This window comes from Peromyscus maniculatus, chromosome 17 (genome assembly GCF_049852395.1).
Source record: "Peromyscus maniculatus bairdii isolate BWxNUB_F1_BW_parent chromosome 17, HU_Pman_BW_mat_3.1, whole genome shotgun sequence".
Lineage (NCBI taxonomy): Eukaryota > Metazoa > Chordata > Mammalia > Rodentia > Cricetidae > Peromyscus > Peromyscus maniculatus.
In genome coordinates, this window is record NC_134868.1 from 27536093 (window position 1) to 27553516 (window position 17424).

Here is a 17424-nt window from a genome sequence, read left to right on the forward strand (position 1 = left end):
TGATAAAAGAACTCTAAGACAGTTCTTATAAAGTCTTATAAAGCCAAAAAACATTGAATCGGAAAAAGATATGCCAGATGTGAACACTAAGTCTGAGTGTTGTGCTTTGTGTATTTTTCATTTTCTTCAATGAACATGTGTTATTTTAGAGAAAGTAAAGATTGGCTCACATTGAGAAAATAAAGTCTGTCCAGCCATTTATCAGGCTGGAGTAACAGACTCTAGAGCCAGCTACCAAGTTAGCAGGAGGCAACATTTCTCTCTTGTAGATGCTGCAACTGTAAAATGTCAGTATGATCCCCACTTCTTGAGTGTTCTTGATCACTGAGAATTTTTGTTTTCAAAATTTAGACTCTCAGAGACTTGGAGTTGTATCAGTAGGAAGGGCGTACCCTGGCTTTGACTAGGGGCCCAGGTCAGTTTTACACACAGAAACACCTTTGATTTATAATTGGGATGCAGGCTTGAGCTAGAGGATTTCTGCACATGGGCCACATCTCGTTTTCCTTAAAGTTTATGGTTCCAGAGGAAATCAGACCCCGATCAATCCCCACCCAAGGCTGCCCACATTGTAAAGCCTGTGAGCCTATCAAGTGATGCTTCTTTTAGATTTTACAGGACTTCATCCTCCCGACACAGCCCCTCCACTGTTCTCTGTTGTCGTTAGAGACCTCGCTGTATAAACCTGATTTTGTTAGACTCAGGGCTGGAGAGTCTGGGGACCTCAGGACTAAAATAAATTTTTAATTAGGAAGAAGTATGGCTGCATTAAAGTCTTTATGCCTCTCTCCCTCCCTGCCCTCCCCCACTAGGTAGCACACATCTGAAGAGTCACTAATGGTGGTGAGGACCAACAGTAATGATTGACAGTTACTGAACTCTCACTGGGATAGGCACTGCTCCAAAGGTTAGAACCCATCACCCAACTTAGCCTGCACAACAGCTCTAGAAGGCAGAACTCCTTCCAATGCAAGCTAGACACTTGAAATAGTTTCCCCAGAGCGGTAAAGTATGTCTTAGAAACAGGCTTGAACACAGCGCTGCCGCATGCCAAAACTCACATTCTTAAGCATTCTCATCCTGTTCTAAACCGTCCAGTAGATCCTTTGGTAAGGCCATGGGTATAATAGAGAGCATTAGTTTAGGTGACTGAAATCACCATAGATTTTTTTTTCTCATATGCTTTAACTGGAATCCTTCTAGCATGTTATTCCTAGTTTTTGACACTTCTGTAAACATCTCTTTTTAAATGTGTAGATTTTCTTAAATGTTTGAATATGGTATTCTAGTCTCTATTCTTGCTAATTTTATTTATCCTTACTTATGTTTGAGACAAGTTCTTACTAAATAGCCATGGCTGGGTTAGAACTCACTATGTAGGCCAGGCTGGCCTCGAACTCACAGAAGTCCACCTGCCTCTGCCTCCCAAGTACTAGGATTAAAGGGGTGTACTACCACACCCAGCTGTATCTTTGATAGTTTGAATATAAAATAGCATTTGAAACTATTTACCAAATTATCTACCCCAAGCAAGGACTGTTCTATCTTCTATTGTCCTAAGACATTCCAGCACGAGTATGCCCAGAAAACTCAAAACTAATAATTGTTTAAAGTCTGTGTAAAGTGTACTTAATAAATGAAGCCTGCATGTACGTACACACACACACACACACACACACACACAGAGAGAGAGAGAGAGAGAGAGAGAGAGAGAGAGAGAGAGAGAGAGAGAAGGGGGGGACAGAAGCAGAGAGAGACAGGGAGGGACAGATTGACGGAGATGGTGATTGTATTTGGTGTGTGGGTGACTTTGAAGTCAACATTGTAAGACTCCAGGCCTGCTGTGAGCCGTGATTGGAAGTGTGGTCATCTGTAGGCTGCTTTGGACCTTACCGCTTCTCAAGCATTTCAGTTCAGTGGAAGAGTTCATAAATCCCAGGTCTGCTTAGCCAAATTTATGATTAAAATGCAAGAGAGTAAGGTAGCTGCTCAGAGGAGCAAGTGATGTGTCTTGGTGTGACCTTGTCCATGCAGAAGAGAGACTGTAGGCAGGGTAGTTGCTGGAGTTGGGAAGCAGTTGGCCTCGGGTCATGGTACTTCTCTTTAATTAAAAGTTTTAAATTTTTTACTAACTCTGTTTATTGTGCGTGTGTGATGCACACATGTCACAGGGCATCCGAGGAGATCAGCAGGCAACTTAGAGGAGCTGGCTCGCTCTCTCCACCATATGTGACCCAGGGTCGTTAGGTTGTCAGGCTTGGCGTCTTGGTGGCTTAGCTGCAAGCCCCCTTAGCTCCTGAGCCGTCTCACCAGCCTGCTCGTCTTGAGTTTAGACTGTCGTTTTGGGAAAACACACCAGAATCTATACAGGTCCAATCAAGGCAAAGTCTACAGCTTTCTCTTGGTTCTGGAACCAGACTCCCACAGTGTGACCTTCCTCCTCAGAGGAAAACATCCTCAGGCTGCTGGGTGTTTGAATACCTCCTGGAGATCTGAGCACCGGTGCTATTGACAATAATCCAGCATCCGAGATGCATATAAATAGTGAAGCAATAAGGCAGGTCTTCAGGCTAGAAGTGGTGTGAAGTGGGTTTAAAAGCCAGGCAATTGTAGCATTAAATCTCCCATGAAAGGGTAAATCCTTAGCATCAGGGAAATGGTCATGACCTCAGTGTTTAAGAACTAATGGGATTTGAACAGATAAGGGGAGGCAGTTGTGTGAGAGGGAGGAGCCACAGGAGAGCACAGGAGAGCAGTCAAGGAAGGGCCAGAGTGTGCTGGGAGTCTCATGGTCTGATTAGGCAGAAACTGTGTTCAGGGGATGTGGAAGGCAGCGAGTCTGACAAGATAAGCTTAGCCGATATTCAATTTCCGAAAGGCAGGCGACTGCCGAACAGCACGACACTTCAGTTGTCAATTGTCCTTCTGTCTGTAGTCCTTACAAGCCATGGACCTTGGATGGATTTCCTAATCCATCCAAGCGTCACTGTCCGCCTCCGCAGTGGAGGGGTGACTCCAGCATCTGTTATGGGGACCCTACAGTGGGTGAAGGTTGGCTCCTGTTGCGTGTCATTTTAAGAGTTAACTAAGTGTTAACTCTTTGCTGAGATGGTGTGTATTTCTTCAGTCCCAGCCCTGACTCATTTGTTCCAAAGCGTGAATCACTAAGAACATCAAAAGAACAAATTGTTCACAATATTAGATGGGCCCATTAAATGTTAGAGACATTAGGACTTGTTAGTTAGCTCATTTATATTTATTGAATCTCTACTGTATATTTAGTGCCTACCTGGGTCCAAGAGGAGAGAAACAGGACAACCCGTCTTTATGGGATTCATGATCAGATGGGAAGAAAAAAGTATCCTGTCTTTTCATAGACAAAGCCACAATATTTTCTTGGGCTCAAATGAGCAGGTCCTATTACCAGGCAGAAGTGAGCTAGGATTTGGAAGAAGACATGCTAATGTGCATTACCTGATACATGGTGGGACTTGAAGGGACACTCGAGGTATGTCAGCTCTATTAGATCTTCCAATGGGAGATCGCCTGTTGGAAGGAAGCGGAGCAAGAGCTTGGAGAAACTAGTTTGGAGAATGCTATAGAAGTTGACCTGGCTGGGTCCATCTTTCTGTGGAGGGGGAGGAGCTGGAGGTAGAACTGAGGCAGTGGAGGGAACAGCAGGCTGGGGTCGGGGCTCCTCCTTTGAGGAGATCCTGAGCAGGAACGATGGGGTGAAGCTAAAGGGGGAGAGTTGGTTTGTTTTTGGTTTTCTGAGACGGGGTTTCTCTGTGTAGCCTTGGGGGTCCTCGAACTCACTCTGTAGACCAGGCTGGCCTCAAACTCACAGAGATCCGCCTGCCTCTGCCTCCTGAGTGCTAGGATCAAAGGTGTGTCCTCCCCCCCCCCCCAGCTCGGCTTGGGGGTTGGAGGGGTTGGCAAAGGTGCTCAAGCGGCTTTGGATGGGAGAGAAGGGCAGGGTCGGGGGACAGCCAGACTGTGGAGCCGATGCAGAGCCCCACAGGTGAGAAGACACGGGGCGACAGCAGAAGGGAAGCAGGGGCCCGTTGACAGATGTGCAGAGCACAAGCCAGTGGGGCTGTGGGATGGCTGCTTGCTCACAGATTGGGTACTTGTGCGGAAATGGAGACATGACCTCGGGGATGGCAGGAAGAGAGTGGAGCAGAAACAGGGGAAGAGCTTCGCAAAGTTTTCTGTACCGTTTTAGTACAGCCGGCCCTCGGTCATTCCGTTTGCCTTGCAGTAATCCAGGTTCCTTTATATAGTCAGATATCTGTAGTTAGAAACGCACACATCCTTGGCCGTTTAACAATTAAAGTCTTATAAACATGTGCGTTTCGTAATTATGAACACTACTGGCTGCGTGTGCTCCCTCTAATCTGATATATCCCCAGCTGTCTGGAAGCAGAGGCCGTATCAGCGTTCATTCCTATGTGTCCAGAGCCTAGGAAGAGATCACAAATGTTTATCAGGAGCAGTTTTGGTTATTTCTGTTCTTTTCCTTATGGAAGTCCCCACAATAAACATGCACATGTGGTAGTTTAGGGTTTTCTTTTGGTTTTGTAAGTGGATGGGGGTCCGGTCTGTTCAGTTGTTTCCTTATGGTGCATTTCAGATAGGAAGTACCGCGTGGATGGACGTGGAGGCTAAGAGCTCTGGATTGTGGCATACTGGGAGGTGTTTGCAGACCCTCTGGAGTGCAGAGAGAAGTGAGTGTGTTCTAGGAGTAAACCTGAACCCAGACTAAGGGAAGGACCTGGTGGGAGAGTGGTAGGCTTTGGTAGTTCCGGTGGAGGCTTCCTGTAAGCTATTTCCTCATCCACTTTGCACCTTGCAGGACAAGTCACGTAAGGATCCATTTTTGTAATTTGCCATTATTTGGTGGAATGAGGCAATTCCACCAGAAAACTATCATCCATAATGTTCCTAGCAAGGCTTTGAATTGGAAAACAACCTATATAATCAGCCTAGAGATATTTTCTATGTGTATGGAGTTCTCTCTTTCTCTCTCTCTTTTTTTTTGGTTTTTCAAGACAAGGTTTCATAGTGTATCCCTGGCTATCCTGGAACTCATTTTGTAGACCAGGCTGGTCTCGAACTCATAGAGATCTGCCTCCCTAGTGCCTGGGATTAAAGGTATGTACCACCATGCCCAGCTAAATACGGAGTTCTCAAAAAGCCCTCTTCTAGTTGGGATGACATTTGGTCATAAGGCAGGTTCATCACATACAGTGACTTATAATTAGCCCCCCCATCCCGATTTGCTTCCCCAAACACCCATGTAGGAAACACACCCTGAGATATTTGATGGCTTGGGGACGTCACTGGAGACCTAAGCTGTACATCTCTTCTTACTTCACCATCTTTAGCATGTGCCCCTTGTCTTTATGGTTCTGGAGGGATGGAGGTGGCCGATGTCCCTTTGCCGGACTGTATCCTGGCCTCACACAGGACAGTGATAAAAAGGCAAAGATGAACTATGGCGGGGCTTCACTATGTCGTCTGCCCACTGAGAACGCTCTCTGGAGTCCCTCTGCTAAGACACCGTCAATGGCCACCCCTCCCTGCTCGGGGGTTTGGGGCTAAGTACATTGCTTTCCTGATACAACTGTGGTAGCTTTCTGATATAACTGTCAGTGTCTGCCACAGTCTAGAGGTGACAGGGTGTCAGTGCCAGTAACAGCTTCCCTTTGCGATGGCAAGAGTCAGGCGTCAGGGTAGCTGAAGAGAGGGGGAAGAAAAAAGATTCAGATTTGTGAGGAATCTACAAATAGCTTTAACTGGGATGGATTTGTGTGTCTCCTTTGATTTGGGTTGGAAAGCTGAGGAGTGTTCTATGATTTTGCCCTAAGTGACAACCAGTGGTTTGTTGGTTGATTGGGTTTGCAACGTGCCTTGTGATGTTTGGCCTGCGTGTGCTGTCGCTAAGCTGTGTCACGAGTCCTCTTCCCTTTTCATTTTGAGACAGGGTCTCCTCAGGCTTCCCAGCCGGGTCCCTGACTCACTGTGTGGTCCGGGCCAGCCTCAAACCTGTGATCCTCCTGCCTTTGTCCCCGGAAGCCGGGGTCTGTGCTGCCAGGCTTACCCAGAGTTAGTGCTTAAAGTGAGAACTAATGCTAATTAGCTTTATCGTGGAAAACCTGTAAACATAATTACAAACAGAGGATAGCAAACACTCAGGACAGAGCAGTTAGGTTAGGGAAACACCTAGCAACCATTGAGTGATTCTCAAGAATTGGTTTCTAAGCCAGGCTCAGTGGTGCACGCCTTGAATCCCAGCACTCAGGAAGCAGAGGCAGGTGGATCTCTGCGAGTTCGAGGCCAGTGAGGCCAGCCTGGTCTACAGAGTGAGTTCTAGGACAGCCAGGGATACATAGTGAAACCTTATCTCAAATCAAAACAAAACCTTGTCTCTAAAGCCTAATTAAATACACTCAAAATAGGCACAGCCCTTGGCTTGCACCTGCCACTGAACGTGGAAACTTTTCGTATTTTCTCTGAATGAGGACCTCTCGGGCACACACCCGTGTCCCCTGTGTTCTAAGCTAATGGTTCTTGGCTCTCCCTGCGTAAGAAGTATGGAAGCAGCTTCAGGAAAATATCCGCGCCAGATGTCCACAGCAGATGTTCTGCCGCTAATGGTCTGGAACATCGTGTGAAAAGTAATAAAGAAGTAGACCAGGACAGTGTCAGCATGGCTGGAGGATTAGACCCTCAGTCGACTGCACTTAGACAAGGTTCCTCCTGCTCACACACTCCAGCTCGGCCGGTGCCCGAGGCTGAGCACTGGAAATGCAGCCGAAGAGCTTAAGAGCTTTGTTTTGTATTTCTTTGCTTTTTTAAATTGGTAATATAGGGGATGGAACGTGGGGCTTGTGTGTGTGATAGACGAGCTCCACCACTGAGCTACAGCCCCAACCCTAAGATTTTAATATACTTAAACTTACTAGCTACATGTAACTAGTGGCCATCTATTGGAAAATGAAAATTTAAGAGCTAGAACCGACTGTCTCTAGTTACTGGGGAAGGCTCAGCGGAGGATTTTAACATGACCTTCAACGTTGAACATGACCTTGAAGTTTTTTCAGTCATGGGGCAGGTAGTGGTGCTCTCTGTCAGGGCAGAGCGACTCTTACATTAAGGCCTCAGAAATGACTAGCCTGCGGCACATCACCTGACATTTTCGAGGTGCTCTGGCCGTCAGGATGATTTGGATGAGTCCTGGGGCCTTACAGCCCCCGTGCTGTGTGTGTTTAGCATGAACACCGTCTGAAGGTCTCTGAAAATAACGTTGTCTTCCTATTGAATCTTTACTTTCTCTCTTTTAAAATCAGGTATCAAATTGTAGTGGAAATTATCCAGGCAACCACGATTAGCAGCTTTCCACAGCTGAAGAGGCACAAGGGTAAGAACCAATCTGTTTTCTCTCAGTACACGTTGGACAGGTCCTCAGTCTACCCCGAGTTCAGTCTATCCCTCTCCTGTCCGTGGTTTGGAAATGTGGAGCATTCTGCTGACTTATTTAAATAATTCAAGTCTATTAAAACAGTGGTCTAATGTCATTAAAGAAAGTAAAGTAATTTCATCCTGACAAAAATCTGTATTTTCTTTATGTGTGTGTATGTGTGTCTTATGTGTATGTTCGTGTGTATAGTATAGGTGCATGTGTGTGCACATACATACTGAAGCCAGAGGACAACTTTGAGTATCATTGGGCACTTTCTCCCTTTCAGGTTGGGGTGAGGGTGGAAAGGGTCTTGCCCTGGCCTGGAATTTACCAAGCATGCCAGCTCGTTGGCCAGTGTGGCCCCAGGATCCGCCCCACACCACCAGCTCCTACATTTTTTTATGTGGGTTCCAGGAATCAAGCTTGGCATTTGTGCTTTAAAGGCGAGCACTTTAGTCTCATGAACCTGGAAAACTCAGCTATGGCCACAGATCCCAGAAGGCTGGAATCGGAGCTTCTGTTTTCACTTTTCTCTTAGTCCATGTGAATGTTTCTGTGTGAGCCCTGCTCTTCTTGATAGTCCTTTAAGCAATCCTAGTAGGCTAGTGTTTGCCTGCCTCACTTAGTCTTAAGTGTTTGGAATTTGAAGTGTTTTCCTCTTTCTACACTTTGTTTTAGGGTTTGGGGTTGTTTTTTTTTTTTTTTTTTTAACTTTTTTTTATTCTCTGTGTCTTTCACATCATGCATCTCAATCCCATTCATATCCCTCTTCCTTCCCTTGCATTCTCCCCCCCCCAAAATGAAATAAAATGAAATTTAAGAGAAAAAAGAGGGGGGGAAAAAGAAGGAAAAATGTCATCATGGGAGCTGCAGTGTGACACAGTGAGCCACGCAGTAAAGCCTTTGGTCCATACTTCTTTACTTCAAGTGTTCACTGCAGAGAGTCATTGGTCTGGTTCGAGGCCTCTGGTTTCTGCTACACCATCAATGCTGGACCCTCACTGGGACTCCTCTTGGATATCCTGTTGTTGCCCTGTGTCATGGAGATCCTGCAGCTTTGGGTCTGCAGGACCGGCCCCTTTCACGTGCTCCAGCAGATCACAGATGGGGTGCATGTTGGGGTGGGCCAACTCATAACCCTGGTTCTGGTCCTGGGTAGTTGCAGGGTTGATCAGCCCACCAGCTCTCCCCTGTCCTCACCACCAGGGGGAGCTCTCCAGCATTGCCCTGGCCAGTTCACCCCTGCAGCCTTGAGCTGGTTTTCCTACTTTCATGCCCTCAGGGTCGGCTCTCCCACACCTCCATCATCAAGGCCAGCTCTACTGTGTTGACTAGACAGGTGCAGGGGCCGCTCTCCCAAGTGCTGCAGCTGGTGACAGGCAGGGCCAGCTCTCCCACCTGCCACAGGCAGAGAGGGGCGGGGCGGGGGCAGCTCTCCCCCACCCACACCACCATATGGCAGATGAGGGGCGGGACCAGATCCCCCATGCTGATGTTCTTGAGGTCGGTTGGTTCATCCGCACCTCCTTCAATAGGGTCATCTCTGCTGTGCTGCCCAGATGGGGTGCAGGGCCATTTTCCCAGGTGCCGCAACTGGTAAGGGAGAGGGCCGGGTTCCCCATCTGTTGTAGGCGGCAAGGGGTAAGGGAGTCATCTCTCCTTGGCACCCATGCCTTGGCATGCCAGACGAGCAGTAGGGACAGCCCTCCCATGCTCACAACTTCAGGGCTGGTTCTTCCGCACCCCCACCACCACCAGGATGGGCTCTACTCTGCTGTCCAGGTGAGGTGCAGGGCCTGCTTTGTGGAGTGCTGCAGCTGGTGAGGGGCAGGGGCAGCTCTCCCACCCACCACAGGAGGGGAGGGGTGAAGGGTGGGGGGGAAGTAATCTCTCCCCAACTCACGCCACCATATGGCAGATGAAGGGAGGGGCCAGATCTCCCACACTCACATTCTTGGAACCTTCTCACCTGCACTTACCCCCCCCCTCCCCCGGCAGCAGGGTCAGTTCCACTGTGCTGCCCAGATGAGGTGCAGGGCCCACTTTCCTGAGTGTTGCAGCTGGTAAAGGGGAGGACCAGCTCCCTCACCAGTTGAAGATGTTAGGAGTGAGTGGGAGGGCATCTTTCCCCCCCCACCACACTGCAGAGGGAGGCAGTACCAGCTGTGCTGCCCTCATGTACCCCGTTTACAGGGTCAGCTCTCCTGTGCTGCCCAGGCAAAGGGCAGGGCCTGTTCTCCTGAGTGCTGCCGCTGGTGAGGGGGGTTGGGTCAGGTTCCCTGCAGGTGTGGAGGGGGGGATGGGAGGAGGCCATCTTTCCCTCACCCATGCCCACACCATCACATGGCAGACAAGAGGGCATGACCTGCTCTCTCATTCTCACGTCCCCAGGGCCACCTCACCCATGCCCCTGCGAACAGGGTCAGCTCTATGATGCTACCCAGGTGAGGTGTAGGACCCTGTCTCCTGAGTGCTTCAGCTGGTGAGGGGCAGGACCAGTTCTCCCTAGTGTTGCAGCCAGTGTGGGTGGGGCCACACCGACAGCAGTTGCATCAGGGCTGTGAACCCAGACATTGGCCCCTCCAGCAGCCCAGGCCCAGACATCACCATGGCGCTAGGTGGTGATCAGGCCACCCACCTCATCCATTCCTCACACATTCATTTCACCTCTTTAGATGTGCCTCTGTCCACAGGAAATGAACCGTTCTCTCTCTTTCTCTCCCATATCACACTGTACATTGGAATATTATTTTAAGGTGTGTTACTTTTGTTTATGTTGTATTTGTTTAACTCTGTGAAGTTGTATGACTGTGCCTGTCTAAAACACCTGATGGTCTAATAAAGAGCTGAATGGCCAATAGCAAGGCAGGAGAAAGGATAGGTGGGGCTGGCAGGCAGAGAGAATAGATAGAAAGGGAAATCTGGGGTGAGAAAAGGAGAAGTAGCCAGAAAAGGAGGAGGACTCCAGGGGCCAGCCACCCAGCTACACAGCAAGCCACAGAGTAAGATTTACAGAAGTAAGAGAATGGGAAAAGCCCAGAGGTAAAAGACAGATGGGATAATTTTAAGTTAAGAAAAGCTGGCTAGAAATAAGTCAAGCTAAGTCCGAGCATTCATAAATAAGAAAAAGCCTCGGTGTATTTATGTGGGAGCTGGGTGGCAAGCCCCGCCCCCAAAAGAACAAACAAACAACGACACTGCCCAGCTGCCCAGACTGCCCCAGGCTTGCGTGTGGGTCTCCTGGTCCACTCCGTCTGTCCTGGCACTGGGCAGGACCATGCTTTCTCCTCGGAACCCAGGGCAGACTGCCCCGGCCTCCCGTGTTTGAGGTTTCTAAGGCCCAGATATAGAGGATACATGCTCTATCATGTTGCCTGTTTGTTTCTCTTCGGATGAAGCAGGGCTCTTATCCAGGGTTGCCCTGGGGAAGAATTGGATATGAGGATGGCTTTCAGTTCCTGTAGCTTGCCTGTTGCTCACACATTTCCTCCTTACATACATGAAGTTGGAGGACATGTTAATATCTCCAGCACAGAATTTGCTGCAGACAGGAAAACCCCACTTTCATCTGGAGGAATAGACTTCTCATGGAAATCACCAGATCTGTTCAGATTCCTGCCAAGTAGTAGTGTGCTGAGAGAATGAGTAAGAGTTGGCCCAGAGACTCGAAAACATGCTCTCGGGTCAAGGTTCTAGTTAGGAAGCCTGGCTTGAGGACCGCGACTTGTCCGCTCCAGTCTGCTCCAGTCCCTCGGAAAGTAGGAGCTGTGTGCGCAGGAAGGAAGGACTGCAGGGGGGGAAGAGACTCTGGAGCCCAGCCCTAAGGAGACTCTATATGGACGCATCTTCCATACGTGTCCACCCTGGAAAGCTTACTGCGGACCTCTTTGGTGATAGCAGGTAGTGAAGCAAGAGGCTCCCGCCGAGCTGGGCGGAAGTGGAACAGTAAAAACAAAAACATTTCAGAAGGTGTTAAGTGCGTTGGAGAACGGTGTGTCTATATGGTTGACGAGTCGGGGTGCCAGGAGATCTGGTCCAGCTAGAGCAGAGGCTGGTGTTGTCTTCAGTAGCAGCATGAGATGACCTCACCCGGAAGGTGAGCTGTGAGCATTGGCCAGGGACTTGAGAGTGTTTGCTGAACAAGGGACAGGTGTCATCCTGAAGACTGAAGCTTGGAGCTCTGTTTGTGGAAGCTGCTGTTGGTTAAAAGAGATAGTCTGGAGAAAAACAGCCAGGGGCAGTGAGCAGCCATGAAGGGCCATGCCTGGGCTTAGAGACTCCAGCTGTGCTCTGAATGAGGAAGGAAATCCTCAGAGCCTGTGATAATGGCACCCGGAAGATGGCTGTGTTCCTCTCCTTATTCTCATCATTCTTCAGGGAAGATGCTTTTCTTCCAGACAGTTTGACAGGTGTTTTAAAGAGCGGACCAGATGGGGATTTTTCTCACCGCCCTCATCCTTTCCGTGATTTTTCTTGTTGGTCTAAGTTTAGTCAGGAAAACACTTTCTCGTTGGGTAACTGTGGTTCCAGGTTGCACTGTTGAGAGCAGTGTGATGAAATCCCGCCCCCCCCCACATTACTCCATGACATCCTACATGGAAATAAGCTCTTTGCCCAGGGTATCCATCTGGTATATGCTATCCACCTGTTAGTTACTTAGTAGCTGCCTTAGCTGCTTAGCTACTTACATTGACTATGCGTTAGTTCATGTAACCCTTACTTAAAAAATGGCTCCAAGGCACAAGAGTAACAGTGATGGCAGTGTTATTAGAGTGTTTTGTTTTAATGTGTCTAGTTCACTACTGTTGTTAATGCCTTGCTTTGCCTAGCATTTAAATTAAGTTTTATAATTGTTTGGAATGTAAAGATAAAAACACACTATATCTAAGTTTCGGGATACGTGCGTCTTCGGGTATCCACTGGGAACTTAGAAGATGCTCACCACAGGTAAGAGGAGGCTGTTGTGGATGGCTATCTTCCCTGTGCTTTACACTGCCCTTCCTTAGCACTTGTTTGTTCTGGTCTAAATCTGGTTTTATAAATACATTATTCTTACTGGGTAGGAGCCCGCCTTGATGATGCATGACCTTATCTTAATTCAGAGGCAACAACAAATAGTAAACTGACCTTTAAAAAATTAAAATCTTAGTGTACCAAAATAGAAATGAGAAGGAATCAAGAAAATGAAAAGAAGCAGGGCATGGTACTGTACTCTTTTCATTCCAACACTCAGAAGGCAGAGACAGGTCTTTTTGATCTGGATCTTTATGAGTTTGAGGCCAGCCTGGTCTATGTCAAGAGTCCTAGGCTAGCAAGGGCTACGTAGTGAGACCCCCTCCTCAAAAAAGAAGATGAATAAAAAAGAGAGAAATAAGAAAATGAAAAGCCGGGCAGTGGTGGCGCATGCATGCCTTTAATCCCAGCACTCTGGAGGCAGAGGCAGGCAGATCTCTGTGAGTTCGAGGCCAGTTTGGGCTACAGAGCGAGTTCCAGGAAAGACGCAAAGCTACACAGAGAAACCCTGTCTCAGAAAAAAGAAAAGAAGATGGAAAGTGAACGCAGAAGGGAAGACGAAGGTTCATACTCAGGTCGTGTGTCTGAGAGGGAGCTTGTATCCAGCATCCCAGAGCTCTTACAACACAGTCTTCAAAACACAAATGACCCGGCAGAAAAATGTGCAGAGTGCTTGAGAGGACGTTTCTACGAAGATGTACAAATGGCCAAGAAGCATGTGAGAGCAATATCATGAAATGATAGGGAAATGCAAATCAACATTAATATGAGGTACCATTCCGTACCTCCTAGAGTGATTAAAATGACGTCATACAGATAATACACACATCAGTGAGATGGTAGAGATGCTGGGATCCTCACACAGTCCCCGTGGATACATAGAGTGAAGACAGCTTGTCAGTTTTTAAAGATTTTCATCATAGAATTACCATGTGACCTAGCCTTTCCATTCCCAGGTATACACTCAAGGAAAGGTGAGGTTGTGTCCCCACAAAATTTTGTACATTAACATTCACAAAACTCACAAAAAGTAGAGATAACCTATGTGGTCACCAACAGTAGAGAGTGTGGTATATTCACATAATGGAATATTATTCATCAGTGAAAAGTAACTAACTTTGAAAGTATTGGAAAAGAAACCAGTCATAGAAGGCCACACATTGTATGATCCTCTTCACACGGTATGTGCAGAACAAGCCGATCAGGCAAACAGAGTCCTAGTTTCCTATGGCTATTGGAGGGGCACATAAGAACCATTCCACATGTGATTGTAGTGTCAGTTGCCCAGCTCTGAATTTATATTTTAAAGAACCATCGACTTGTATACAACAAACATAAACGTGTGAAATTTATCATGTTTAAAATGAGATCTCAATAAAGTGTATTAGAAGTAGAATGGGTGGAGATTGAAACTTCACTGAGGAACTATCTCAGGCAGGGTGCTGGCCAACACCACAGAGGACGCCAAGGGCAGGTGGAAATTTCCCCAGCCCTTATCCAGTGACTAAGCACAGCAGGAGTGGCCAGCACGGCCGTGCCTCACCGCAGCTCCTGGGTCAAGTGTTTCCCCACTAAGTCTGCTCTCGGTTCTGACTTCGTAGTCCCGCTTTGCCCAGCTTGGATTTCAGCCAGAGGCTGCACTTAAAATCGAGGGTTCTGTGCTTCTGCTTATTCAGAACTGGCACGATTACCCTAAAGTGATCTCCCAAGCCAAGGGGAGCTTCATGGCCCACATGGAGTTGGAGTGAAGGGTCACGGAAGGCAGGCAGAACCCTGGAGGCTTATGGGCTTGTGGGGCCCGTCCAGGCCTTCAGTAGGGATGAGCACCTGGATACAGGAGTGTATCAGACAGGCCTCCAGAGGAGAAGCCCGGGACGGTGCCTGGAACTCATGCTTGACTTCTGAGCATGAAAATGACATTGTGCGTGACAACAAGGAGATCTTTATAGCAAACTTATAAATAGTGAACAATTTGCTTCTGGTTTAGTTTCCTCAACAGACTTTCGTCCCCCAGACTTATTCACTGAAATATGGACAAGTACGTACTGCTTGAATTTTCCTCATTAGTAACATTAAATGCTCACTGGTTTTGGAATTGGAAGAGGTTGGCAGAACCTGGCGAATTTCCAGGATCTGTTTCCAGTCTTTGCTCTCTCTGACCATTGGGGAGTATTGGACATTGTTGGCTACTTGTATAATTTCCCTTCAGAAGTTCTGATAATTTAAAAATCTATACAGATCTTGTGATGTAACTCAGACTATTTCAGACGCTTCAGTGTCTTCCCTTTCTTTTGACATGAGCGCCTGCCCCCTGTGTCTTCAGCTCTCTCCTGCCGTTGACCCCTCACTGCCCTCGGGCCCATGGGCCTCCCTGTCCCTGTACTCATCTTCCCTCCGTGTCTAAACAGTTATTCATCCTCTGTTTCTTCTTCTTGTGCGGCTGTCTTACTCTGTCGCTCTGCCAGGAACTGCCTGCGTATCTGTTATGTTTAATATCTAATCTCTCTTCTCTGAGCCATGCTACGTCCTCTGATTCTGGGTAGTTAAGAGAGCCCTCGAGATCATCTAAGATGCTTCGTATCAGCAGAGAATGCCCAGGAGTCACTAGAAATGGGTCTTTCTTTACTCAGCAAACCTTTCTCGAGTGCCATTTTATATTGGGGACAGCAGTACTATAAGTAAAACTTCCCTGAGCTAGAGGTCATAGTCCAGTGATAAATGCAGCAATCCTTACATCCTTCAGAATATAGTCACGTCACACATGTATGGAATGGCTGACCTGGAACAGAGTTTAAGAAATAACGTCCCTTAAGAGTAACACTGAGTGGAGCCATAAAGGTTGAGTGCCTCTCATTCCCAAAGGGTTGTATGAGTCAGATATGGGTAGATGGTTCTGCCTGCACACAGTCACAAAGAGTGGCGAGACAGCCTGGTGGTTAGCCCATGTCAAGTGAACACTGTGCTGGTGCTCGGCGTGTAGTGGAGAGGCAAGGCTTGATAGGCAGGCAAGGGCTGGCCCTGAAATGTCTTGACACCATCCTGACACATGGGGGCTTCATGCTCTAGAGCCGCGGTTTTCAAAGGACAGTCTGTACCACACTCACCTGAAGACTTGGTGAAATGCAGAAGACTTGGCCCTACTCCAGAGTTCTTGGCCATGCAGATGTGTTCAAGTCCCAGGAGTCAGCGTTCTCCTATGTCCCTTGGGCGCTGCTGCTGCTAATGAGGACCCACACCCCGAGAAGCATCACTGTAGGTGAAACAGCCACCTGCACATTTGTATCTGCATCTTGGTGCCCAGCACTCAGCTTCCTATTTATAGCCACAACAGCCAGAGTACTTGAGAAATGGTTTTCCGAATCTGGAGCCCAAATGTCAGCATTCTAGTCATGATGCGGCATGTACTATGTCTTCCTGAGTAGGTGATTAAGCCCAGTACTGTCAGCTACTGTTAATAATTTCTCCTCTGCTGTTCTGAACCCCGAAATGTTAGCAAGTTCATCCAGCTGACTCCAGCAGAAGACATGAAGTTGATCTATGTGTGCTGGAAATGTTGTGCATAAATGTTACATGTGAAGAGAGACGCAGTGAAAAGCAGGCTTTTTGCTGCCTTGTTCATTTGCTAAAACTCAATCTTGAGAATGTAATTTAACAGTTTTGAAGCTGAATATATCAAATAGAACTGCAGAACTATAGACTACATCATGTATGTATACGTTCATGTAATACATGCATGCTTGCATATACAGTGTCACTCGCTAATAAGAATCATAATAATTTTCATTACAACTTGCTGTTAAACATACCATGCTGTTTCTTCATCTGGCCTGTGACTTAGAGGTACCTTTTACTTGAAAGAAAGGAGCCAGGCTGTGGGCTCTGCTGGACTTGTTGTGATCCTTTCTAATGCTTTGAAGTGGTCTGATAGCCTAGCAGCACAGTGAAGTGATGCAGACACTTGCTGATTGATAAGTGACCCAACCTTACAGAAGACCTACTGAGCTTTATGTATTTTTAAATATTTCTCATTTTTAATGTTTGTGTGTGCTTGAGTGCCTGTGCGTACATGTACGTCCGACCCCCTGAAACTGGAGTTGATAGAAGGCAAACTACCTGATGTAGGTGCAGGATACTGAATTCAGGTCTTCTGCAAGAGTGTGTTGCTCCTAACTGCTGAGCCATTCCCTCTCCAGTCCCTGAGGTTTAAATATTATGCCCCCCCAAATTGGTCTATTGAAATGTCGTTGTTGGGTGATGGGATTAGAAGACAGGGCCCTCCCAGGGCTCAGGAGATGGCTCATTTAACAAGTGCTTGTTATACAAGTGTCAAAACTTGGGTTCCAACCCCAGGACCTCAATAACAGCCAGGAACAGCTGTTCACACCCCTAACTCCATCCTGGGGAGGCAAAGACAGAAGGATTCCTGGGGCCCAATTGCCAGCCAGTCTACCTGAGCCAGTGAGATCCCGGATCAGGTTCTCGTCTCATAAAACTAGGGTGAGAGTGATTGAGAAAGATGCCACATATTGACTCTGGCTTCCATCTTTTTATGCACATGTGTTCACATCCAAACACATACCACCGCTCCCTCCCCGCCAAACAATATTACCGGGTCTTTGGAAGGAAATCGGGGACTGAGAAAACAGGCTCTCGAGAGCTGTCCTGCCCCTTCTCTGTGCGCGGACGTAAGACAGAGAGGGATGCCACGTCAATCTTGACCACTATAGCCTCCAGGAGGTGAGGGAGAAATTGCTGTGGGAGCGAGTTGTAGCAGCCCGGCTGGACTAATAGAGATGCTGGGCTGCTTGCTGTTCTTGCTTTTTGGAGCTCTAGCTGAGATTTCTCCCTGCCCGGTTCTTGGGTGAATGCTGTCTGCAGCCAATCATTACCCACTTCCCTCATCCATCCTTGGCCTTGAAGCACCAGGGTTTGGACACTTGCTCTCA

General features: G+C 47.7%; 1 protein-coding gene across 1 annotated transcript in view; it reads left to right on the forward strand.

Moving 5' to 3' along the window:
• Positions 1–17424, forward strand: part of Snx25 (sorting nexin 25) — a 116447-nt gene that overhangs the window by 62159 nt on the left and 36864 nt on the right. Inside the window, exon 6 of the mRNA XM_015998690.3 lies at positions 7353–7423. Coding sequence (XP_015854176.3) covers positions 7353–7423 — 71 coding nt within the window. The remainder of the gene's footprint in view (positions 1–7352; positions 7424–17424) is intronic.